The sequence below is a fragment of the Bactrocera tryoni genome, chromosome 3 (assembly GCF_016617805.1).
Source record: "Bactrocera tryoni isolate S06 chromosome 3, CSIRO_BtryS06_freeze2, whole genome shotgun sequence".
In the NCBI taxonomy this organism is placed as follows: domain Eukaryota; kingdom Metazoa; phylum Arthropoda; class Insecta; order Diptera; family Tephritidae; genus Bactrocera; species Bactrocera tryoni.
In genome coordinates this window covers 28,053,186-28,079,037 of record NC_052501.1, presented here as the reverse complement: position 1 = coordinate 28,079,037, position 25,852 = coordinate 28,053,186, and the positions used below count along the sequence as shown (strand labels likewise).

At 30.0% G+C, this 25,852-nt stretch overlaps 1 protein-coding gene across 5 annotated transcripts in view; it reads right to left on the bottom strand.

Moving 5' to 3' along the window:
* Positions 1-7,517: 7,517 nt before the first annotated feature.
* The window catches only part of LOC120773102 (terminal nucleotidyltransferase 5C), a 309,654-nt gene continuing 291,319 nt past the window's right edge, over positions 7,518-25,852 (bottom strand). For all 5 annotated transcript variants that reach the window (XM_040102073.1, XM_040102075.1, XM_040102074.1 and 2 more), the window contains one exon: positions 7,518-9,582. In XM_040102073.1, coding sequence (XP_039958007.1) covers positions 7,879-9,582 — 1,704 coding nt within the window. In that variant the 3' untranslated portion in view covers positions 7,518-7,878. The remainder of the gene's footprint in view (positions 9,583-25,852) is intronic.

Here is a 25,852-nt window from a genome sequence, read left to right as displayed (position 1 = left end):
TATAAATGGATTTCGAATATTGTTTTTGTTTGCAAAAATTAAAAATATGTTTAGGTTTTCAAAAATTGTTTTTAAATATTTTTTCAGTTTTCGAAAATGTTTTAGACACATTTTTTAATTTTAAAAATTTATTTATAAATATTTTTCAGTTTCTAAAATTTATAAATTGGATTTTAGTTCTTGAAAATTTTTTTAAATATGTTTCCAAAATTTTTTAAAATGTTTTTTAGTTTCCAAAAATTGTTTTCAACTATTTTTTTGAGTTTTCGAAATTGCTTCATATTGTTGTGGTTTCAAAATTATTCAAAATATTTTGTAGTATTGAAAGTTTATTTTTAAATGCTTTTTAGTTTCAACATTTTTTAAAGTGTTTTTAATTTCAACATTTTTTTAATGTTTCTTAGTTTTCAGAAATTGGTTTTAAATATTTTTTTTGAATTTTTGAAATTGCCAAAATTTTGTTGTTGTATCCAAAATTATTCAAAATACTTTTTAGTTTTGAAAATTTATTTTAAATATTTTTAAATATTATAATAACATATTTTTTTATTAAAATTACATAATTTTGTTGTTGTTTCAAAATTATACAAAAACTTTTTTTTTTGGTTTGAAAATTCGTTTTTAAATATTGTTAGTTTTAAAAATTTTTTAAAATGCGTTTGTTTTTGAAATTTTTTTTTTATTTTTTTCAGTGTTCAAAATTTTTTTAAAATATTTTTTAGTTTTCAAAATTTGTTTTTTATGCATTCTATTTTTGAATTTTGGAGAATTAAATTATTTTTTTGTAAAAAAAGTCTATTTAATAAATAAATATGTATATATTTTAAACAAATTGCTTGCCTCAAATTTTCTGACTATTTTGCTAATAAATTTTAAGCTTGTTAACTGCTATTTGCCTCAAACTAAAATGCAAAGAGCAGAGCCTACTTTTGCTCTTTTAAAGTCTTTGCATTTTTTCAACTTTCTTCTGCGATTTTAGCTTTTTAAAAGCTTCAAGCTATAGCCATTACATTTAGCTGGGAAACTTTGGAAAATTTTCAATTATTTTTGTATTAGAGAAAAGATGTTCGTGCATGCTCTACATGTATTTTATAATTTCTTTTTTTATTAAATTATCCTCATTGTTGTGTTTTATGATTTTTAATTTGATATTTTTTCCTAACATCTTGCTCTTTCATTACCAGCCACTGAATTTTATGAAAAAATTAATAAAAATAAGAAAATAAAATAAAAAATTCCAAAAAAATTAGAATATTTTTGTTTTCATCTCTATACTCCAACTTCTCGAATCAAATACCTCCACTTCGTTATCAGCTATTTTGTTAGCAGCTTTGTATGCTCGCGTGTGCATGTGTGTATGTGTGTCTGTGTGTTAGTATATTTTTTAATGTTTGTATGTATATAAAAATTATCATTCTTTGCATTATCACCAAGTAGTTGTTTTGTTGTTGTTTTTGTTTGTCATTTCTCCTTAATATTGTTTCTATTTTCTTGCTCGCATTGTGTAACCTCAAGCTCTACGCGCAATCGAAAAGAATAACAATTATTAATATGCACACATATACATATGTACATATGTATGTTTGTATGTACATATATATTGGTATTTATTACTATATTTGCATTCTTTTACTTTATTCCTCTACTTTTAGCTGTTCTCTGAAATTTCTCGCTTTCGATTTTTCGCACAAAATGGACTTCTTTTTCGAATTTCCTTCTTCCTTCCCTCCTTTTGAGGAAGTTTCTTCCCTAACTGCCCTGCATTTTATTCATATTTTTTGATTTATTTAATTAAATTTAATTATTTTCTCAATTTACAAATACAAATACACAGTTAGTACTACATATATATACTCAGCATCTCACAGTAAATACACTCAAAATTTTTGTTGTTTGTAGTTTTTTTTCTTGTTTCTTTATTTTTATAGTTTTTTTACATTTACAATAGAGATTATTTTATTATTTATGCAATTAAAGATTATCACTTAAAATTAGTAATTTTTCAAATAATTTTTTGTTTCTATATTTATACTGCTTAAACTAACACATACAACTTTATTTTAGATGATTTTTTTGTGATTTCATTTTTATTTATATTTTATTATAATTATATTGTAAAAATTCTTTAGAAGTGGTGTTTGTTGGTGTGTGTGTGGATTTCGCTTCGTTTTTATGTTGTTGTAATTTATATGCATGACGGCGTGTTTTTATGTCTCTACCAGCAAGTTAAATTCTTGACCACATGATTGCCCAGTTTCAACTGTCTTTTTCGCAGCGCCACCTGTGGGCTGTGAAAAGCAACTCTGCTTTAAAAACGCGTGGAAACTTTATGAAATTCGAGAAAAATTATTTTTAAAGAACTTGTTCCTTGCTTTGAATTTATTGTTTGAGCTTTCGGATTTTTTAAGGCCAAAATTGCTGAAAATGTTTGTTCAAAATCGTTTTCAAAAATATTTCGAAAACAAAAAAATTAGAACAACTTTTAAGCAATCATTTGGAAAAATGTTATTTTCTTTAAGAACAAAATATTGATTCAATCAATACAAATTTCAAAATTTTTCATGAGATAAAGATATACAAGATTCCAAAGCATTTTTTACAACTGGAGTTCAAATATGAAAACATTTTATCTAGAAATGAATGAAAATTTTTCAAAAATTAGTTCGAAATGATTTTAAATTGAAAAATTTAGCATCTTGAAATATTTGTTTAAGACTTTTTGGAGAATAATACACATAAATTCCCATATTTTCGAATTTTCAAATACTTTTGGAAAACGAAATTTTCGAAAAAGCTACAAGATCTCAGTTTTTTTCGTTCTCAGTTTTTTGTTACACAAATGTGATTTTTAAATATTTTTCACATAATTCTGAGTTAAAGCTTGACGAACGATGAACGGCTTTCCTATCACCTGCGCATGTCGTTTCTGTACGGTCACAAGCATATAATCATGTACACATGCCGTTAAGTTAGTTTTCTTAGAGTGAAAGTGCTTAACTGTAAACTCAACATACAATTACAATAAACGCTAGTTACACACATAGTTGTTGTTTCACTTGTTTTTACAACTATTTTAGCTTTTCGCTGTTTTTCTGGGCGGCTGAAAAGCTTACATGTGTATATACTTTTTTTAACTTTTTGCTTGAGAAATTCTTTTTATTTTAGAATTATTTTTTTAGGATTTGTTGCTGTTTTTATTTCATACATTTTTGCGAAGTGTCCAAAAGTACACAGTGATTTTGCGTTTTCCTTTATGTACATATGTTTACATATATTATTTTATGCCTTTTACATATATACATATTTGTGTTGTTGTTCTCTTTGTCATTGTTATTGCACGCACCACACATTTTCTTTTTTGTTTTTGTTTTTCACTTAACTTTTCGCCCTTTACAAACATAATATACATACATACAAGTATTGTGTATTTGTAATGCTACTTCTTGCTACTAATAATTACATATACATATACGTATAAGGATTTAAAATCTCTTAAATATTAACAAAGTGTGTGTGTATGTCTATACATACGAATGTGTGTGTGTATATTTAGTTGTGTTTGTGTGTGGCGCTGCTGCTTCAATGTCAATAATGGAGCGCAATTTCAAAGAGACACAATTTGTTTTTGATTTGTGTTATTTTATTTTTATTTTTTTTATTAATTTCTTCATTTAAATAATTTTTTTATTGATATTTTTTAATCATGTTTTTGTTATCACAATTTTTTTTATTATAATTTTGTTAAATACACTTTTTTATTCAAATAATAAGTTTTTATTCAACATTTTTTACAAAATTATTTTTAATAATTTTTTTATTCATGATTTTTTCAATTTACATTTTTTTAATTATTTTATTATGCTCTTTTTAAATTTAAAATTTTTATTTAGTTTATAAAATTAGTCTTATTTATCATTTATTTTATTTAGTTGTTTCATTTCTTTTATCAAAATTTGTATTAATTTATTTTAGTTTATTATATTTTAGTTCAAATTTTAGTATATTATTTTATTAATTAATTTTTTTATATTAGATGATTTTTTTACTTTTTTTTACTAAAAAAATTAGTATCATATATTTTTTTTATATTATTGTTTAATTGATTTATTATTTTTAATGTTATATTACATTTTATTTTTTATGTTATTTTTAATTAATTATTTTATTTGGATTTTTAGGTTTTTTTAATTTTTTTGATATAATTTTTGTTTTGTAATTTTACTTTATTTATTTATTTATTTAAATTTTTAATCATTATTATTATTATTATTTGTATTTAGTTATTTTTTTATTTGTTTTACTTTTAAACAATTTATTTACTTCAAATTTTAGTGTATTTTTAATAAAATCATTTTTTAAAAATTTATATTTATTTTTAATTAATTTATTATATTTATAATTTCTATTATATTTTTTTTATTTTATAATATTTTTTTTTTTTTTTTCAATATTTTTAATTTATTTTTATTTTTTTATATTTATTTATTTAGATTTAATTTTAGTTAAATTTTTCCAATTTTTTTGTTTCTAACATTTATTTTTTATTGGCATTGTTTTTATTATTTTATTTATTTATTTTATTTTTATTTTCATTACAAATGTATTTTTAATATTTTTAATTTTTTAATTTACTGAATTCAAATTTTTTATTTATTTTTTCCTATTGTTTAATTTTTTATTATTTTATTTCATTTTATGGATCACTTTTCCACATATGTTCTCTACTTATGTATATGCGTGGTGGTGTACATATGCAAATATAATTTTTTTCATGTATGTATGTGTGTAGTAGTAGTAGTTTTGTTGTTGTATGCATTTAGATATATTTTCATATGTATATATATATGTATGTATATTTATATGCAATAATGCAGACTAAATTCTATGGAAAATTAATAAAAACGAAAGTTAACGTAATCGCACATACACAACTGCTTTCGTAACGCTGCAGCGTAAGTTGCGATAGGTGTTACTTGTAGTATATGTGTGTGTGTGTGTGTCTAGATAACACTGCTGCACGCAGGCAAGTTCATCTTATAATTAAATACAAAATAATTAGAAAAGATACCATATTACATATATAAGTATGTATAATTAACATGACAACAATCGCAATATCGTAGTATTATTTTCAATCTTCATTTTCATTATATTTATTAATGTTTTACATTCTCTTTCTTGGCTTACAATCACTTTTTTCATTCTTCTACACTTTTATTTGCTTATTCTCCTTCTTCTTCTTCTTCTTCCAGCTTACCACAATAACATATATACTTAACAGTTTTCACCGTCATATTAAATACGCGGCGAAAACACAGTGAGTACAATACAAAATCAAACATAACGGTAAATAAAGAATTCAATGTCAAGAAATTACAAATCAATAGAGGAGTAGCGTCAACATGTTTTATATATAATATACATATGAATACATAGTAATTATAAATTAATGGAAATCAAATTAACATCACTATAAAGTTTTTTGTTTTTGTTTTGTTTTTTTTTTTTGTTTTTTCTTTTTCTTCTTTACTCATTACGCATTACTCATTACATTAGATGCAGTACATCGTAATCATTGTATGTGTATGTATGTGTGTGTGTATTTGTAATCTTTTATGTAAATAGTAGTAAGTATGGTATAAAAAATAAAAATATTATAATAAAGTACACAGTTAACAGTAAATAGTGTGGACACAAACCAACCAACGTAACGCAACGTGGTAGCAGTGACGCAAACCGACGGGCAACGAGCAGCAAAGCAGTCGAATTGTAAGGTTACAACGCCGCAGCAAAAGTGAGAGCGAAAGAGAGAGAGCGAGCGCGCGCGAGTGAGATGAAATGATAATGGAGGGAGTGAGAATGACAATAGGAGGAAGGAAGTGGTGGGCAACAACAACCAAACCCAACACTAATTGAGCACTGAAAGTGTGCAGCGCAGCAGAGCAACAGCTGCTTGGTACCTAAAGGTATGCAACGCCAGAAGACACTGCTGAAGTATGCATTAGGATTCGAAGAAATTTGTACTTTAATCACTGAGTGTTTGTTTTTAACTTTCAAAGCACTACGCGCAGCTAATTGTGTTTATTCTGTAATCAATACTGTTCTTTAAAATGCAACAGAAATTTGAAAAACAGATTTCTACGATTTTTCTCTAATTGAAATTTAAAATTTACTTGAACTATTCCAAGGCATAATTGTCGAAATTCAACTTTGAATGAAAGTTCGATTTTTGCGAAAGCCAAATTTTTTAGATACCTCCATTTTCTGTAGATCGAATATGTTAGAACTGACTGAATGTTTGATTTGACGAAGGCACGTTTATACAAAATTTAATATTTGAATGAAAGCTCCATTTTTGTGAAAGCATATTTTTTTGAAATGAAAGCTCAATTTCTTCAAAAGCTCCATTTTCTGTCGATCGAATTTTTTGTCATTAGAACTCACTTGAAAAAATTTAAACTCACTAAAAGCTTAATTTATCGAAAGCACAATTCGACAAAAATTATTTTTGAATAAAAGCTTTTTTGGAAAGCTCCATTTTCTGTGCATCGCAGATGTTAGAATTAAGTGAAAGCTTGATTTGTCGAAGGCACTTTACTACAAAATTCAATTTTTGCATGAAAGCTCGATTTTTGAAAGCTTGATATTTTGAAAGCTCACTGTTTCCAAAACTAACGGTTTCTGAAGTTTATTTTCAACAAAATTTCTAAAGAACAAATCTTTCTGCACCGTATCCAAAAATTGTGAAGCAAAAACTTATTGTCGATTTAAATTAATTTTTACAAAAACAAAAAGTGGTCAATTTGGTGTCTTTGACAGCGCTTAGTTGCCTAACCCATGCACTTCAGGCATCTATTGTGACTCCCATCAGCTGCTGTAGGCAGCAGCGGTAGGCTCATACGGATAATAATGCACAAATTGCTGTTGCTGCTGTTGTTGTTGTGGCAACAATTGTTGCTGCGGCGCGAAGTAGACAGCAAATTGCGGTTGTTGTTGTTGTATTTGCTGTCGTTGATATTGTTGCAAAAGCAACTGTTGCTGATGTTGTTGTTGTTCCAACAACGGCAATTGCATTTGCAATGAGAATGGTTGCTGTTGTTGTGGTGGTGTTAGTGATGTTGTTGGTAGTACAGGCAAAGCAGTTGTTGGCATTTGCTGTACGTAGTAAGTGGATGATGGATGGTGTGTTGTTAACAGCTGTTGCTGCAACAATTGCGTTTGTTGTTGTTGTTGGAACAATTTTGATTGTTGTTGTTGCAACAACTGTGTTTGCTGTTGTTGCAAATATTGCGTTTGCTGTTGTTGCAGCAGCTGTGCTTGTTGTTGTTGTTGTTGCTGCTGCAGCTGCTGGTGTTGCAACAGGCATTGCGCGTCGTAGCAAGGAATTGCCAGCAAATTATTAGCCGTCGGCGCAGCAACCGTCGTTGCTGCTGCTGCTGTGGCTGCCGGCGGCACATAAGTTGCAAGTGGTGTTGTTGTTGTAGCATAGCTGCTGCAGTTGGTGGCTGCTGTCGTTGTATTGCCATTAAATGCAAATGCCGGCACAACGGTACAAGTGTTGCTGTTGTTGTTGTTGCAATTGCAATTGCAGCTTGATTGTAGGTGGCTTACGTCCGCTGCTGCTGCTGCTGCCACATCATTTTGCTGCTGATCAAAAGCTGTAGCTGCTAACGCTTGTTGCTGTAGTACCTGTTGTTGTTGGTCCTGCTGTTGCTGTACTCCCATCAATGTGGCCTCTGCTGCTGTTGTATTTCTTGTTGTTGTTGTTGCTGCTCCTGCTGCTGCGCTTGTTGTCGCTGTTAACGCTGTGGTTGCTGCTGCTGCTACTGTTGTTGTTGTTGTTGCGTCTGTTTGCCCCGTCGCCGGCTCGTTCGTCAATCACGTGCTCAACCACGTCTGGTTGCATGTGCAAATAGCCGGAATCACAGGTGCATAGTAGACGCCGTTATAGACGAGAATGGTGGTCGTCGGCTGGGCCACCGCGGCGTGCGTCTGTATCGCCTGCACTTGTGGCTGTTGCTGTACTTGCACTTGTTGTTGCTGCTGCTCGCCGGTGGCTGTCGTACAGCAGATGGTCGCTGTTGTTGTTTGTGGTGACGCTGTCGGCGCCGCCTGCAAGTAGATTGTCTGTGTTTGCGGCGCTTGCAATTGTTGTGGTTGTTGTTGGTGCGGTGCTGTGACCAGCGTTACTTGTTGATGTGACTGCTGTTGCTGTTGCTGCTGTTGTGCTTGTGTTGTTTGCACATCGACTGGCTGCTGCTGTTGCTGTTGTTGTGGATGGTGATGGTGATGTAGGTGATGTTGTTGTTGCTGCTGTTGTTGATATTGCTCCTGCGCCTGTTGCTGCTTCTTCTGCTCCTTGTAGAGCACATTCGTGGCCAAATTCTGTATGAGCAACATGGTCTGCCGCCGCTCGTGCCCCATCAGGCACACCGTAGACATTTCGACGACTTCGCGTAAATGCATCAGGTACTGATATTGTAGAGGCTCCTCGTCAACGCCCCAGAAGTGATTGGACAAGTACGCCTCCAGTTTCTTGGTCTGCGTATTGATGTCGGGGAAATCGATGAAGAATCGTGAGCACATATAACGTTCTAGGGTCTTGATATGTTGCGGATCGACTGGCTTATAATTGCGCACCAAGAGATTGCAATACTTGAGCAAACCGCCGCCGCGTATCTCTTCCGGCTGTCGTGTTGAGATCAATTTCTTTTGCAAATGATAAAGCGCCTCCTGAAAGTCGCCATATACCGACTCACCGACCACGGTCGGATAGAAATTCTCCGATATGGGTAAGGCGGCACAGTCGTAGAACAGTAGCAACGAGTCCAAAACGATTTGAAATGAGTCCACTGAGAATTCGAACTGACGTCGCATTGTGTCGACAAATTTCAGTTCGACATTCTTGTGACCTGGCGAATTGCCAAGCGATATTAGGGACCAACGATCACCGTCATTGTTATTATTCACTTTGACCATCTTGCCGACGTAAGCCTCCTTCAAAGCGCACGGCATAATGCGCCGTTTGCACACACCCTCCGGCAAGAGGTCCAACAATGTATTGAGCACGGCCGATTTGACGCGATCAAAGTGACGTGTCGATGTCAATTCAATGGCATAGATCAAGTCCAAGTCATTGTATGGCTGATCCTCGGAAGCTAAAACATGACTAGCTGCGCCACCATTCAAGCGCACATCCTTGACTATCACACCGGCACCGCCCACACTAACATCTGCCTCCAATTTGCGTCGTACCATATTGACCAAGTCTTTGAGCGGTACTTCGAGTGTGGGGAAATTACCACGTCCATGTATGGCCACTTTTTCGTCCATGACATCGTGCAATTTACGCACCTGTTCGAATGAGAGTACGGCCAAACGTTGTGTACCGCCCGTGTCGACACTCTCCAATGAGCCATGATCCGAAGCCGAGGCTATCGATGAACCCGAACTGGGTGAGGGTGGTGGCGTCTCAGTGCCACCGTCCGAGTGGAAACCGTCGTCAATTTGATAGACATCCATTCTGTTCGAACGCTGTTGATAGTGATATGACGATTCGGAGTGTGCGTCTAGGGTCCCGCACTGCAAGTATAATGAGAAATAGAGAGATTTTGTTAATAGAGTTTTGGAATTAGCAAAGTTTCGGGCAGGAAAAAATATGAGAGAGTTTGAGTTATCTTGCAATGAGCAATATAATTTACGAGTTTTGTGTATTCTAGTGATTTGATCCGAATATTTCTTGATATTCCCTTAAACGTGACAGCTATATAGCTCAGAAGTATTTATTTATTCATAAACAAGTCTTGAGTTTAGTAGAACGCAAGCGTTTTTGTATGAAACTGGAACACAGTCGTTGCTGTTTCGTATTTAATAACACTTCTGTGACCTCATTAACAGACAATTATTTCGACATTGAGTTGTATTACCGGCAAGCCGTTACAATTGCTTTTATCACATTTTGACACTCTTTATTTCATAATAATAAATAATTGTGTAATTTGAGGTTAAGTTATACAAAGAAAATATAACAAAAAACTATTTTTCCGAGAGAATGAATGTGTCGAATTATCTTTTGTGAGAATTAACTATTAGCAGATGTTTAATGACACATTTTTGTTTATAAAAATTATTAAAGAAGCAATATCCAGCGAGATCTGGTATTGAGTACTTAGGAACAACTACATTTTATATTAACACATACTTCTAAAACCGTTTTTATATTAAAAAAATCGATACTTTTGAAATTTCGAACTGAAAATCTACTAGGTTTTTTTCCTAATTTTAGGCAGGATAACGTCTGCCGGTTTTTATTCCATAGCTATGTATCCGCCTTGCAAGAATCTTCTTTAGACTTCTTCTCTTGAATTTTGCTGAACTCAATTCGATTATTTCGACACCCAAGTAACTTGGGAACGCCTCCACTAAATTGTCTTATTTTTGCTTTACACGTTATTCACTATATTTGTATATGTAAAATTAAGTGAACATGGCGTTGCCACCTATTTTATATTTAAAATTAATTATAATTAATTAATATTAAATTTTTATCGAAATATTCCAAAATTATTATGCAATTAATTTTCGGCAGGTTGACGACTGTCGGTTTTTATTCCATTAGCAAGGCATGCATTTTTAATAATCAATTTTAGACTTTGTTCAACCCAATTCGTTTATTCCGACACCCAAATAACTCGGGAACGCCTCCACGGAATTGTCTAAATTTTTCTTGACACGTTATTCACTAGATTTGTATATATAAAAACAGCTGAACATGGCGTTGCCACATTTTTTGTAATTAATATTAAATTTTTAATTGAAATTCGCAAAAGTGTTTATTATGAATTCTAAATTATTATGTAATTAAATTTGGGCAGGTTAACGACTGCCGGTTTTTATTCCATTAGCTATGCATGTGGTACAATTTGCAAATACTAACTTCAAACTACTCTTGAATTTCGTTCAATCCAATTCGATTATTTCGACCCTTAAGTAACTCGGGAACGCCTCCACTGAATTGTCTAATTTTTTCTATACACGTTACTAGCTATATTTTATATATAAAAACCAGTGAACATGGCGGTGTCACATGTTTTGTATTTAATGTTAAATGTTTAACTAATGTTTTCGCTAATACCTTCAGTTCAGTGATTTAGTTGTAATCAAATTGAGACAAGGCTATAACTGTCGGGTCCACATAAATATATAATTAGACATACATAGAATTATTCAAATGTATAATGTATATAAGTCTAAACGAAATTTTGGGTTTGTTTTCATATATGTAAATATATGGCATCATATCACTGGAAAATGTTTAATTCGTCTTCTGACACATACAAACTAGCGAAAAATTAGTCTTCAAGGCTCAAAAAGCGTTTGAAAGAGTATTTTTGATACCCTTGAAAACAGCGAAGGTAAGATATTTTAAAATTAATATCTCTTTTTTTTTTGTTAATAATATATTTTTATCTTTTTTAAATATTTTTTTTATAATTTTGTTTTTTTTTTGGTAATAACTTGACGGCAATTTTCGTCATGCCGCCTTGGCATTAATGTAATTATTTTCAAATTGTGTTATTATTATTTTCAAGTTGACACACCACAAATTACTGCACTCAAACTGAACTTTGAAAAAAGTTCTTTCGCCTCCGATTAAAACATAAATTAGCGCTTCAGTCAGTCATTGGTGGCTTTTGTGTCATTCGAAATAAGTACGAGTACGAGTACGAGTGATTCAATCCTTACATAATTCGAATTTGTGCTCATTTGTGCTTATTTCGTGGAGCGCAAAGGTCAATGACAATACTACATAGGGAAACCAAAAACAACAAAAACACACTCAAAAAATATAAAAACAAAAAATAAATAACAGCGAGATAATACAATAATAGCCGCAGAGTCAAATGGGCTGGCATAGTAACGGCAAAAGTTGAAGACTCGTCGCCCACACAAATTATCTTGTGATATTCGTTTATGGTAGAAAACTGAACAAATGAACGAACGAACGACCGGCCGGCCGACTAACCGACTGACTAACGAGCGTATAAAGAATTCATATTTGAATTATAGGCTGACTGTACATGTGACACAAATTATACTTATACATACATATGTATATGTACATTGAAGGCATATATGTATGTATAAATAGGCATATGTATGGGAGGTGTGAATATATATACTGTATATATACTATATATTGGAACTAAATATGTTTATCTGCACTCAAATACTATGCTGTTTGTGTTTAAAAATAAACAAATTCCTGTTTTGCGCTTCGTGGCACGTGTTTATCGCGTTACTTTGCTTTGCTGGCAGCGAAATTATTTTTATTTCCCTTGCAGAAAGCGCTAAAAAACGCTCATTAGCGGCGTAAAGTAAGTGAGAAAGGTCAAGCAAATGCATGTAAAGTAAAATATTAAGTATTTTACATTAAAAATTTCATTATATTGGATAGTCGAAAAAGTTTTTTCGTATTTTGTCAATAGTTGTCGTTACATTCGTATATCTCCTGTGCTACCAATCACATTGTGTCATACCATATAGTGTTGGAAAGGTGAGATTTTAAGCTTCATTTAATAAAAAAAAATAAGTTGAAGTTTGATTAGAAATAAGAAAAGACTTTATAACAATCCTGGGCAGAAGACTTAAAAAACGAGTGACGTCACTTTTTTTAGCTCTAAAAATGGTTAAAAATTCTATATGAAATCACTTTCTCGACAGAAATACACAAGGATAATGTGCTTAGTAAAATATTGAAATTTTTTTTTCAAATTAAATTGAACTTAGTACCTTTTGCCGGTAGACCGCACTTGCGAACACACAGGCGCAAAAATATTGATCAGAAGTACATTTATTCTAGCTTAGAGGAGAGTTTTGAAATAATTTTATTTATATTTACATACATACATATATATATTTTTATTTACAATTAGAAATAAATGCATATACACATACATATGCATGTACATTTACTTATAAAATTTGTTTCAGCGCAAATAATTGCCTCGTTATCACATTCTTAGTCAGAACTATTAATTAATGATGTGTATCTACATATACATAAGTACAACAATATTGACATACAGGTACATACACAATATATGTATGTATGTATCTCTGTAATCATGTTTACATGCTTTCAAGTGCTTGTAAACAACTTAGAACAATTTATTACATGCTTGCATATATAAATATATAAATGTATATGTATGTACATACATATGTATGTTTTATACATAAAATAATAATTATGTCGAAAAAAAGCATGAAACATCCGCATAATCTGTTTTTATTACATTTCCAAGAAATTCAATTCATCATTATGATTTCAACAAGCTATTATTACACATACACACATATGTAATTACAAACATGTATATGTATATACATGTATAAGTGTTTACAATGTTTAAATAAAAACAGCGCCAATAAGAAATATTCATTTATATACATACATATGTATATATGCACATATATAATAATGACTATTCAAAAATGTACAGCGCTCTGCAATGACATAGAACCGTTTTGCAAATGCTTTGCTTTACTCAACCGAAACGTATTAAAGGCAAGATTAAACGTTAACCTTATTTTCACTAAAGCTATAATACCCTTCACAGCTGCATTGTTATAGCATAAATGGTTATAAAAAGCTGTTTGTCTTAATTTTGATAGATCAGTTTGTATGGCAGCTATATGATATAGTGGTGCAATCTGAAAACTTTTTTCGGAAATTATAGCGCTGCTTTAGGCGATATTCCGAACCAAATTTCGTGTAGATAGCTTGTCAAATAAAAAAGTTTTCCTTACAAGAGTTTAACTTTGATCGCTCAGTTTGTATGGCAGCTATATGCTATAGTGGGCCGATCACAACAATTTCTTCAGATATTGTACCGTTACTTTAGGCAATAAGACATGCTAAATTTCGCGAAGATATCTGCACAAATAAAGATGCTTTCCATATAAGCAATTGATTTCGATCATTCAGTTTGTATGACAGCTATATGCTATGGTTATCCGATTTAATAAATTTATTGAGATGTTTTAGCGTTTTATTGGGAAATATTTTATGGCAAAATTTCGAGAAGATTTCTCGTCAAATAAACAAGTTTGTCATACAAGGACTTCATTTTGAAGGTATATTTATATGACAGCTACATATATGCTATAGCGGCGCGATATCGATGGTTCCGACAAATGAGCAGCTACTTGGGCAAAAATGGCCTAGCGAAAATTTTCACATCGATATTTCAAAAACTGGAGGACTTTTTCGTATATATTAAATGGAAATGGCAAAACCGACTCAGCTCGTTAAGCAAATCATCCTGAAAATTGAAATAAAATTGACTTTAATTTTGTTTTATATGTTTTACTATAATAATCCTTCTCATGTATTTTAAACTTCGCTCCAAATTTCTCAATTATTTAAGCAGAAAACAATTAAATCAATTTAGCTCCAATAAGCATATGCGTCCATTACCCTGCACAGCACTGTATAAATTCACTTATAAATCCAATTGTGTGTGTGTGTGTGTGTGCTGTTAAAGACTTTAAACCTATTTTTCAGATTATTGTGATAATTGTAGGCGCGCTTTAGGCAAAACAAAATTAAACTAATTCTCAGCACTTCCGGGTTGTTAGAATTTTTTTATTGAAATATCATGCAAAAAGCCGGCTTGTTTTGCGGTAGGAGTACAGTTATATGTATGGACCTATAAAATATTGATTTATTATAGTGCAAGTAAGTCGTGGAATGCCCTTTTAAACTATTTAATAAATCTTTACTATATTTCAATATTTGTTACAATAAATAATTGCAGTGCTTTCAAAACTTTGCATGCATACACTAGAAGGCAATGTTCGTCTGTACTATGCCGGTTAGCCACTTAGTTTTTTAGATATTGATGTCAAATAGTGCACATGTTCTTTTCTCCCCTGAAAGCTGCTCACTTGTCGTTACCACCGGTATCGGAGCACAACAACATATAGCTGCCACACGAACTGAACAATCGGAATAAAGTGCTTGTTTGGAAAACTTTTTTATTTGTCGATTTATCTTCACGAAATGTGGCGTAAATTAGTATCTAAAGCAACGCTATAATCTCCGAAAATATTTCTCAGATCGGAGCACTATAGCATATAGCTCCCATATAAACTGATCGTTCGAAATCAAGTCTTTGTGAGGAAAACTTTTTTATTTGTTGAGATGCTTTCCCGAAATTTTTAACAGATTAGTGTCCGAGGCAACGCTATAATTCTTGAGTAAATTGTTAAGATCGGAGCACTATAACATATAGCTGCCATACAGACTGAACGATCAAAATCAAATTCTTGTACGGAAAACTTTTTTATTTGACATGCGAACTCCAAAAAATGTATATATGTACATACAAATGCATATATATCTATATACATATGTATATGTGTGTATATGTATATACATATATAATATTTACATCACTATATAATATACAACTTACTCATATGTAAACGCAATAAATTCATTGCAGCATGTGACTGCTATATTTATTACCGATTTGTCATTGTTGCTGTTGTTAGTTTCTTTGATGCACTAGATAATTTTCAGTGCGCTAAAATGCAAAAACAAACAACAACAAACATAAAATAGACTAACAAATGTAAAGCAAAATATCCATGTCATGCGAAATGCAATTAAAGACACTCAAAGAATGGGGAAAAAAGTGCAAACACAGCAAAAAAGTATTAATAAAAGTCATAAACAAATGCAAACGAAAATGGCACACAACTAAAGACGCAGATAAAAGTCGTAAAAAGTGTGCGATTTGAAAACCATGTCGACAGATGTTTAAGTAATATGACTATGTGCCTCCTATATACATATGTATGTACATACATCATATATACACACATATATACATACATATGTATGTTTGAAGTTATGCTGTTTGTATATGTATGTATGTTAATTGTGCAAAGAACTTATGAATGACTCGCTAAATACATACTTACATACATACATTATCACAAGCATTGCAATGCCAATTAAATTGCAGAAATGGACTCAAAACATAAAAATGTGGAAGAAGCAGAAAAAAGCTGTATTTATGATAAAAAGTGAGTGGGAAAATTAAATTGTTGCACCGAGTGAAATAATTCAGCTACTGTCTGAGATATACATATGTACATATACTTTGAATGCACTGGGCAGATGGAAATCAGTATAAACGGTATTTGAGGTTAGGAAGGAACTAGTAGAGATTGCAGACAATGTGGTGGAACATGTATTTCCACTTAATTATATTGGGAGATCGCTCTAAATAATCAATACAAACAATATTTAGTCCATCGAAAGTAAGAAAACCATTACTCTAGGAATGTGAGACCCGGTGGCAGGTCTGGACCAAGCATGATGAGAACGTTATGTAACAAATTAAGCTCAAAAGGGTATATTAGTTTGTTAAATATGAAAATAGGCAATGCCACGCCAATTTTTCAATTTTGAACTGATCCATTTTTATATACTCTTTGACAAAAACTTACCCGGAAGTTGTATTTTATATACTCCGGATACATGATATTTCAAAAAATGTATTTTGCTAACTTGGTAGGGCTATTCTTAATCTAAAACACAAACCTACGAGTGGTACAATGCCTTCAAAGACGCTCGAGAGATCATGCCTTGTTCTGGACGACCTTCGACCTCTTCAACTGATGAAAGTATTAAAAAAGTGAAGGTTACAGTGCTTGAAAATCATCAGGAAGTGTTAGAGAGATGGCAATAGAGCTCGACATCTCTCGCGTGTCCATTCGAAAGGTTTTGGTGGATATTTTGGGTATGAAACGCGTTCTTGCTCCACCCGTCCTTTTAAAGTTAAATTTTTTCCAAAAAAAGTACCGTAAACATAACTCTTTGGACATGCTTGATAGCGCGAATTCCGATCCCACATTCATGGAGAGCATTATAACTGCCGTTGGGAGATGGGTTTATGAGGGAATGGAGGGAAAACGGCCGGTATTGTGGAAGAACAATTCATGGATTTTAAACGATGATCTCGATGCACCATCGCATCGAGCTATGATTGTAACCGAATTTAAAGCCAAAAAAGCAATGAATACCATTGATCAACCACCATATGCTGCAGATTTGGCTTCGTGTGATTTTTTCTTAATTTTCTTCTCAAATTAAAATTGCCATTCCGTGGAATCGTCAGTCAATCGAAGAAATTCGATTCGCTAAAGGAGATGAAAGCCATAATAAAAAGTGCCGATTGAATAAAATATTTTGTGTTATTTTTACAATTCCGGGTAATTTTTTGCCTAAAAGTCTATAAAAATATTTTTTTCTTAATATAAGAAATCTATAAAAAATAGCGCCGCTAGGAAGTCACAAAGTCGCAATTGAGCCATACACACCCCAAACTAAGGTGCTGAAAACATACAAAAGACAAAAAGAAAACAGCAAATCCGAAGCAAAAAAAAAAAAACTACGCTAGAATTGCGCAAGTTAAGCATAAAACGGACGAATTAACTATTCAACTGTGTTTGCCGACATTTAGCGCACACACTCACTGCGAAAAGTAAACGTACCAACATATATGTATGAACTGTAGTGTACATATAATATATGCATAAGTATGTATGTGCACAAGTCGATATGCACAGGTATGCAGGCATATTTTGTTATTGTTTTTGTTTATTTGCACTTTTTGTTTAACTTGCTTTTGTTACATTACTTGAATACTAATTTCTTCGGCACTCTCAATTTCATTTGCCTTACTCATACAGTAAGCGCATTGTTTTTGCTTGCGACGCTTTTCCAAACGACATAAGCGGAATTATTTGGATGTATAAATGTAGATGTATGTATATATACATGTGTGTATGTATGTTTGTTTGTATATATTTATGTATGAACAAATAAATATTTTTACGAGTTTTCTATTCGCACATTTAGACATGGATTTTGTCACATATTTGGTATGCCTGCACACAATCGAGTATACATATATGCCTGCATACTTATATATACACATACAGACAGACACACATACAATTTATGTCATGCTTGATTGATTCAGCGCGAGTAAACGGCAAACTGACGACGATTTCCATTCAAAGTGTGTATTAGAAGCAATCATTTCAAATGTCATGCAACAATAATAACAACAATAAAAGTGAGAAGAAGCAGAGAAATACAAATTTTAAGCAAAAACTGTCAATAAAGTCGATGACAAAGTGTTTAGACGGCAAAATTGCTACATATATACATACATACGTACATACACATAAGTATATATGCATGTACATATGTATATATGTAAGAAAACAGCTAAATAATTTCGTAGCCAAAAGTGGCAGTGGCAGAAATATTTATAAAATGTCTACATAAGTAAGTATGTCTACAAGGCTTAGTGGGTGCCGGTAGGTGTGGGCGTCATCCAGACTGCATACAAAAGAACATACATACATACATATATAGTCATGTGTACCTAGATATGTATTCTATAAATATTTGTGCACTTAGTTGGCATGTGAAAGAATTTGCAAACGAAACAAGGCCCTCGCACTCGCTCGCTAAAGTGAAAAAATACTTTTCCCGCTTTGTTGGTCAGTGGCGCGTCAGCAAAGGCAACAACAAGTAAAATCGAAAATTAAGCAATGCTCACCTCGTTGGCATACATTTTTCGTGCATTCAGCTGTATTTACATGCATACATACATACATGGAGGCAAGTGGCTATGGGCTTGTATAATCGCCACCACTGTAGCGTCGTCGGCAAAGTGAGAACTTGACCTCAAAATTGCGCAAAGTATTTCGAACCAAAAATTCGCGGAAATGAGAAAGTGTTTAAAAGTTGGACAACGTAATGTTGCTACCGGAAGCAAACACGAATGCAAGCGGAGGCGATATTTGCGTGAAAAGTGTGGTTAGAAATAACAGAAAAGCCGAAAGCTGTTGCAGGAGGGGCGTTAAAAAAAAAAGAAATCAATATTAAAGATAAAAAATAAAAAAATGAGAAATCAATAAAAGTTAAAAAATATCCTAAAAAAACCATTAAAAAAATCATAAAAAAAAATTATTAAAAAAAGTATTAACAAGAAAAATGTTTAAAACAAGATCATTAAAAATATCATAAAAAAATCAACTAATAAATAAGTTTCGTGAAGATATCTCGGTTAATAAAAAGTAAAAAAGTTTACCATACAAGCATTGGATTATGATCGTTCGGTTTGTATGGCAGCTCCGAAGCAATGATCCGGTTTGAATCATTTGAAAAGCTGCTGCTTGGGGAGAAACGGACGTGTACAAAATTTCAGATAGATATCTCTAAAACTGAAGGACCAATTCGCGTACTTTATTATACAAAGAGGGTCGAAAACGCCTTCACGACGAATCACGTCCAGGACGGTCATCTACATCAACTGATGGTCAACACGTCAATAAAACAAAGGAATTGTTGCTTGAGATTAACAGGCAGTGATCTTACTGGCACCTTTGGAATAACGGCAGTATCAGTGTAAAACATGTTGATTGATTATTTAGGCCTAAGAAAAGTGAAAGCACGATTGCCTTCAAAATTATTACATCAGAATCGCGTTAAAGTCTTTGAAACAATGCTTTCCGACTACCAGGATGTCATGAAACGTATTATTACTGGCGACGAGTTTTGGATCCATGCTTACGAAACCCGAAACAGATGATCAATCGACCGAATATCGTGGCAAAGGTGAGTGGAACCGAAAAAACCACATCAAAGCAGGTCAAAAATTAATGTTATGTTTACAGTTATCGAGGTGTGGTGCCCTCCGTATTCCATCTGTCAACAAAGAAAACCATGTTAGTGTTATGCGTTGTTTGCGCGAGGCTATTCGAAAAAGAGTTCGGAATTATGGGCCGAAAACTCTTGGCTTTTGCACTACGATAATCACATTAAACTTGAATCGTTACGAACATTGATGGCTATTCCGGAAATTGGCTTTAACAATTGTTTCGAGGATTGGAAAAAACGTTGGCACAAGTGCATTGAGGTGAAGGAGGATTTCTTTGAGGGGGACGATATACATACATAGATTTTGAACAATGAATAAGAATTTTAAACTTATATGAACAAAGTCTTACTATTTTTTGATTACAGTAGTAGATACATATTTTGATTTTAATTAATTTTTTTCTTGTTAATTTTTATAAATTTTTTAATCTTCAATAATTTTTTTTAAATTTTCTTCTTAATTTTTTTTTAATATTTTTTTTTTTTAATATACATACGTTGTTTAATTTTTTCTATTAGTTATTTTAAAATATTTGAAAAAAATATTTGTTTATAATTTGAAGTGTCTATACTTATGTATATTTAGCAAAAGCTCAAAGTATTCAAGAAAATATTTTCGACTATTTACTTTTTAATTAATGTTTTTAATTTCTGTTGGTTTCATTATTTTATTTTTATTTTAAAGTATTTTCTTTAATTTTAATATATTTTAATTTATTTAAAATTGTTTTAATTAATTTACATTAATCGAAAAATGTATATAATACCTACATACTTTAGCTTTAATTATTTTTTAAATTAATTAATTAATTTTTTAAACTAATTAATTTTTCTTTTTATTTTAAATATATATTTTTTTAATTAAAAATTCAAAATTAATTAACATTATTAAAAAAATGTATATATTACTTTAGCTTTAATTATTATTTTAAATATTTTTAATTATATTTTTTATGTACTATATCTTGTTAATTTAAGTGCAATTTGATAAAAATAAATAAGTTTTTTTTAACAAATTATTTTTTAATTTTTTTTTTCTGTAATGTTGAAGTAATTTTTTTTATTCAAAATTATTTTGTATTATATATGTATGTATGTATATATTATTATTATTTGTGTTAGATATACTAACCAATATATAACCACTTTATAACCATAAAAATGTACCAGCACACCCACTAAATAACTTAAATAGACAACCAAATGTACCTCATGACAATGTTAAGGTGTCTTCGATAAGAAATAAATTATTTAACTAGGCGCAAAAATGCCATAAACAAAAACTAAATACAAAAACAAAAAAAAATCAAATAAAAAACATTTAAATTCAACGCAAATAGATGATTGGATGAAACTGTACAGCAAACAGTAAACAACTTTAGCGCAGCGCGATTGCGGCTGCTATTGTTGTTGTTGTTGCTGCAACTTAATTAAAGCGTCTTTTTCGCAATTTTATTAGATTTTCCATTTTAGCTTTTGTTTCACGCTCACCACTTGTGTCACACTGACACAAACACGCTACAAACACATAGCCAAATCCACACATATACATACATATATGATTACATATACATTATGATACCTGAATACACACATACACACACATATGTGTACGTTGTAGTTGAAATGCACGTAAACAGTAAACAGAGTTGAACGTCATCGCTTACACGGGCAAAACCAACGCAAACCAAAGCAATTCAAGCATCGACGTGCATGTGTGAGTATAAATTAATAAACACATACATACATATATGTATATATGGGTGTGTGTGCTCATATCGACTACTAAAAGTCACCAACACACCGATGCGTGCAACTTGTATCTTTCGATTTGCTAGCGCTGACCAGCGCAGCTTAGCTTAGTCAACAACAACAGCAATAAAAATAGAATAATAACAACAACAATAGCAACAGTAGTTGTAGCGTTAGTAGCAACAACTTTGTTAAGTTATGCGAATTAATTTTCTAGTTGAAAAAAATATGCAGCGAAAAACAAGCAAATAGACAACACAACAACAACAATGTATATATTCGCTGCTTGCACACATGTACACACACACACGCACACCCAAGTTTATTAAAAGTTATAAAAAGTGGGGAAAAAACAAAAAGGCGCAACAATTCTGGTCATAAAAAGCAAAGCGCGCGTAAATATATATTGGTTTGCACCACAGTGCAGCGGTAAGTGGCATTTAGTCACATACATACATACATACTAACTTGCTTATACATTCAAGCATACTTTTGTGCAACACTGTACGCTGCTTCGGGCGTTGTAGGCAGGTCTGTGGAGGTAGCACGCCTCTATATGCATACATACATACATACATTGGTGTATATATGCTATATATACCTACATATGTATATGCTAGTGTGTACATATGTTCATATGTGTGTGTTTAGCCACTCTAGCTGGCTGGAGATAACGAGTAGTCATCGTCTTGGATTTCACAAGTTGATTTCTTTCAATTAATAATTGCGGCAAACTATTAATTACGAGCATTTTTTGACTTGCTGCTTTGTTGTTGGTTGGCATGATTATAGCTGCATGCTGCAGTATTTATGTAGGTACTATAATTATTACATTGTGTATTGCAAATATTTACAAATAAAGGCTGTAATATAATAGTTGGTTGAAATTTTGATATAAAAAAATCGGAAAAAAATAAAAATTATTAATTAAAAAAGTTAAAAATAAAAATATTTTAAAAAGTTAAAAACTAATGATTTTTAAAAAGTAAAAAATATTAAAAATTTAATAATTAAAAAAAAAACATATACATAACATAAAATATAATAAGAAAAAAATTATAAAAGTAAAAAAATTAATTAAGAAAAACAAATAAAACGATTAGGAAAAAAATTAATTAAAAATATATAAGAAGAATTATATTATTTATTTTATTTATTTATTTATTAATTTGAATTATTATGTTTTTTTTATTGTTATTAAATATGATAAGAATTAAAAAATATTAAAAAAAACTGAAAATTAAAAAAATAGCAACAAATATATTATAAAAGTAAAAAATTAAAAAAAAGTTATCACAAAAAAATTATAAAAATATAAAAATAAAAAAAAAATCACAACAAAAATATATAAAAAACGTGTGCTCTTCCGATCTATAACAGAAAGTTTAAAAAATACATAAAAAAAAATTTTAAATATTAACAAAAAATTGTAATTAATTAAATATAAAGAAATTATATTAATTTTAATGATTAAGTTATTTTTTATTATAATATTCTTTGTTTAATTTTACTATAATTTTTCATTTAAAAATTCAATTTTTTTATTTTGACTGATATCTTAATTCAATATGTTTCAAAGTTAAATTATTGTTAATGGTTTTAACTCAAATCTAATTTATTTCTTCTTTATTACTTCATACAAATTCTAAAAAGAACACAAAGCTTTTAATAAATATTTTTAATACATCATAAAAAAAAAATAATTAAAATTAAAATATTAAAAAAGCTCTAAAAATTAACGAAAATAAAAATTAAATAAATCAGAAAAAATGGCAAACGCACAAATTTTTTAATAAATTAATTGAAATTAACAAAAAAAAATTAAAAAAAAGACAGAAAAGAAATAAAAATAAACCAAAAAAATAAACAAAAAAAAATAAAGAATTAAAAAAAAATAATGAAAAGCTAATTTACGAATACAACAAAAAGAATGTTTTAAAGTAATAATAATATTTTGCTGATATTGTTTTAATATTTAAAAGCAAAATTTTTCTAGTTTTAAATAACTGGTAAGTGGTTTCTTTAGCAAAAACAAATTAATAGTACCTATATTCAAAAAAAAATATGACGATTATTTTATTTAAAATTAACAAAAATATTTTAAAAATTTCAAAAAAATATTTTTAGCAACATTTTAATTATGATAACTATTTTATTTAAAATTAACTAAAAAAAAATAAAACCAAAAAAATATTTTGTCAACAAAATTTTTTTAAATAAAAAACCAAAACAAAAAATATATATTTTTAAAATTGAAAAATAGCACATTTCCCCTACATAGACTTACACAGTAAGTGAGTTTCAACGCAAAAGCAAAAATTTTAAAAACTATATTTAATTACCTTCGAAAACGGGTTTCTAAATCCTGAACATTTTTTCATTAAACACATTTTTTCTATTTTAAAGCTTTCGACAACGTACTTTCCATTTATTTATATACCTACTTAAGTGCACAAACTAGAATTTTTGCAGTTAAAACAATATAAATTTTGCTTTTTCGTAAGCTTTTTCTACATTTCTTAGAAAATTGTAACAAAAACGATTTTTTCGACTTTAAGTAATCAATTCAAAAATACATAGTGCGTGCTTAATGTTCTATTCAGACTTTTGCTATTGAATTATTGAATTCACATTTTCATTGTTTTGCATTTTTGTGGTTTTCTTGGAACAAAAAGAATTCTTTGGCGTTAATTTCCGAGAAATGAATTTGCTTTGAATACAAAATGCACTCATAAAGCGTTGTTTTTCAGAATTTTCAAAACTAAATTTTACATTTTTAACTTGAAAGTTGCATTTATTAGTAACAGTATATATTGTAAAAAAACCTCCTGGTTTTGAAATTCACATAATTTTTCGAAGGAAAATATTTTATGGATACATTTCGGTTTCGAAATTGTAAAGCTAGTTCAAATATTTAATAAAAACTTCTAAGACTAGTTGTATATGCGCATTTTTGCTGCTAATACTTAATTTCAAACTGAAATTCCTTATGCAAAAAGAATATTTGTAAAAGTAAATGCAACGCTGCGAGCAAATAATTCTAAGCCAACACATTTCAAATATTATATTATTTAATTTGAAATTATTTTTATTAAAAATCTTAATCAAAGTCGTGGAGTTATTTTTTTTTTGGAATTTATATAGCAAAAAAGTTATTTTTGCAAAATTTTTGAAGAGAAATTATTTTTGACATTTTTTTTCAAATAAAAAGGTATTTTTGAAAACTTTAACACAGTTCTTTTTTTGAAATTTGTAATCCATAAATAGTTTATTTTTGCAAAATTTTTGAAATGAAAGTATTCTTGAAATTTTTATCAATAAACAAATTATTTTCGAAAACATTTACAGTTTGTTTGGAATTTGTGAGCCAAAAATAAATTATTTTTACAAAATATTAGAAATGATATTATATTATTTTTGAAAAATTTTTGATAGCAAATTATTTTAGAATTTTTTCATATATATGTATAGTTGCAAAAATTTTCAAATTCTATTTTTTTTAAGGTGCAAAAGCTTTCAAATATTTTTTATTTATAATTGGAAAGACTCTCAAATTAACACTTTTTCATAATTCCAAATAGATTAGCACAAATTTTACTTTTTGAAATATTTTTACCAAAATATGTTTGCATTTTTTTCATATACCTAATTGTAAATATTTTAAAAATTTTGTTTATGGTTGAAAATTTTTCATATTCATATTTTTTCATAATTCAAAAAATGTTAGCAAGAATTTTCATTTTTGATACCAAAATATGTTTAAAAATGTTTCATATAATTTTAAATTTTTTCAAATAAATGTTTGAAATATTTGATTTTATTTATATTTAAATTTCCAAAAAATTTCATTTTTGAAATATTTTTGTTACCAAAACATGTTTGAGTTCTTTACCATAATTGGAAATATTTTCACAACTTTTTTATGATTGCAAAAATTTTCATATTCATATTTTTTCATAATCCCAAAAAAGTTAGCAAAAATTTTAATTTTGGAAATGTTTTGGAATTTTCTTCAAACTTTCAAAACTTCAAAAATGTATGCATATTTCAAAGTGGCTACATTTTTCATTGCATTTTATGCCTGTTTTCGCACATTTTTCGCGTTTTCTCTCAGTCAAATACGCCAGCTTTGCAGTTAGTTCCTTTCACCAGCTGTTAAGCAATACAGCAAAAAACAGGTAACTCCACTAATTCAAGTAAATTTTTTAGCTTTTGGGTGCAACAGCATTTTAATGCCAACAACAGCGCAGACAAATAACTCAAAATTCAATAAATTTGCGAAAAAATCACAAATCGAGCCGCTCGCAATTATTTCATATTTTTACAAGCACTTGGGTTGAAAGATAT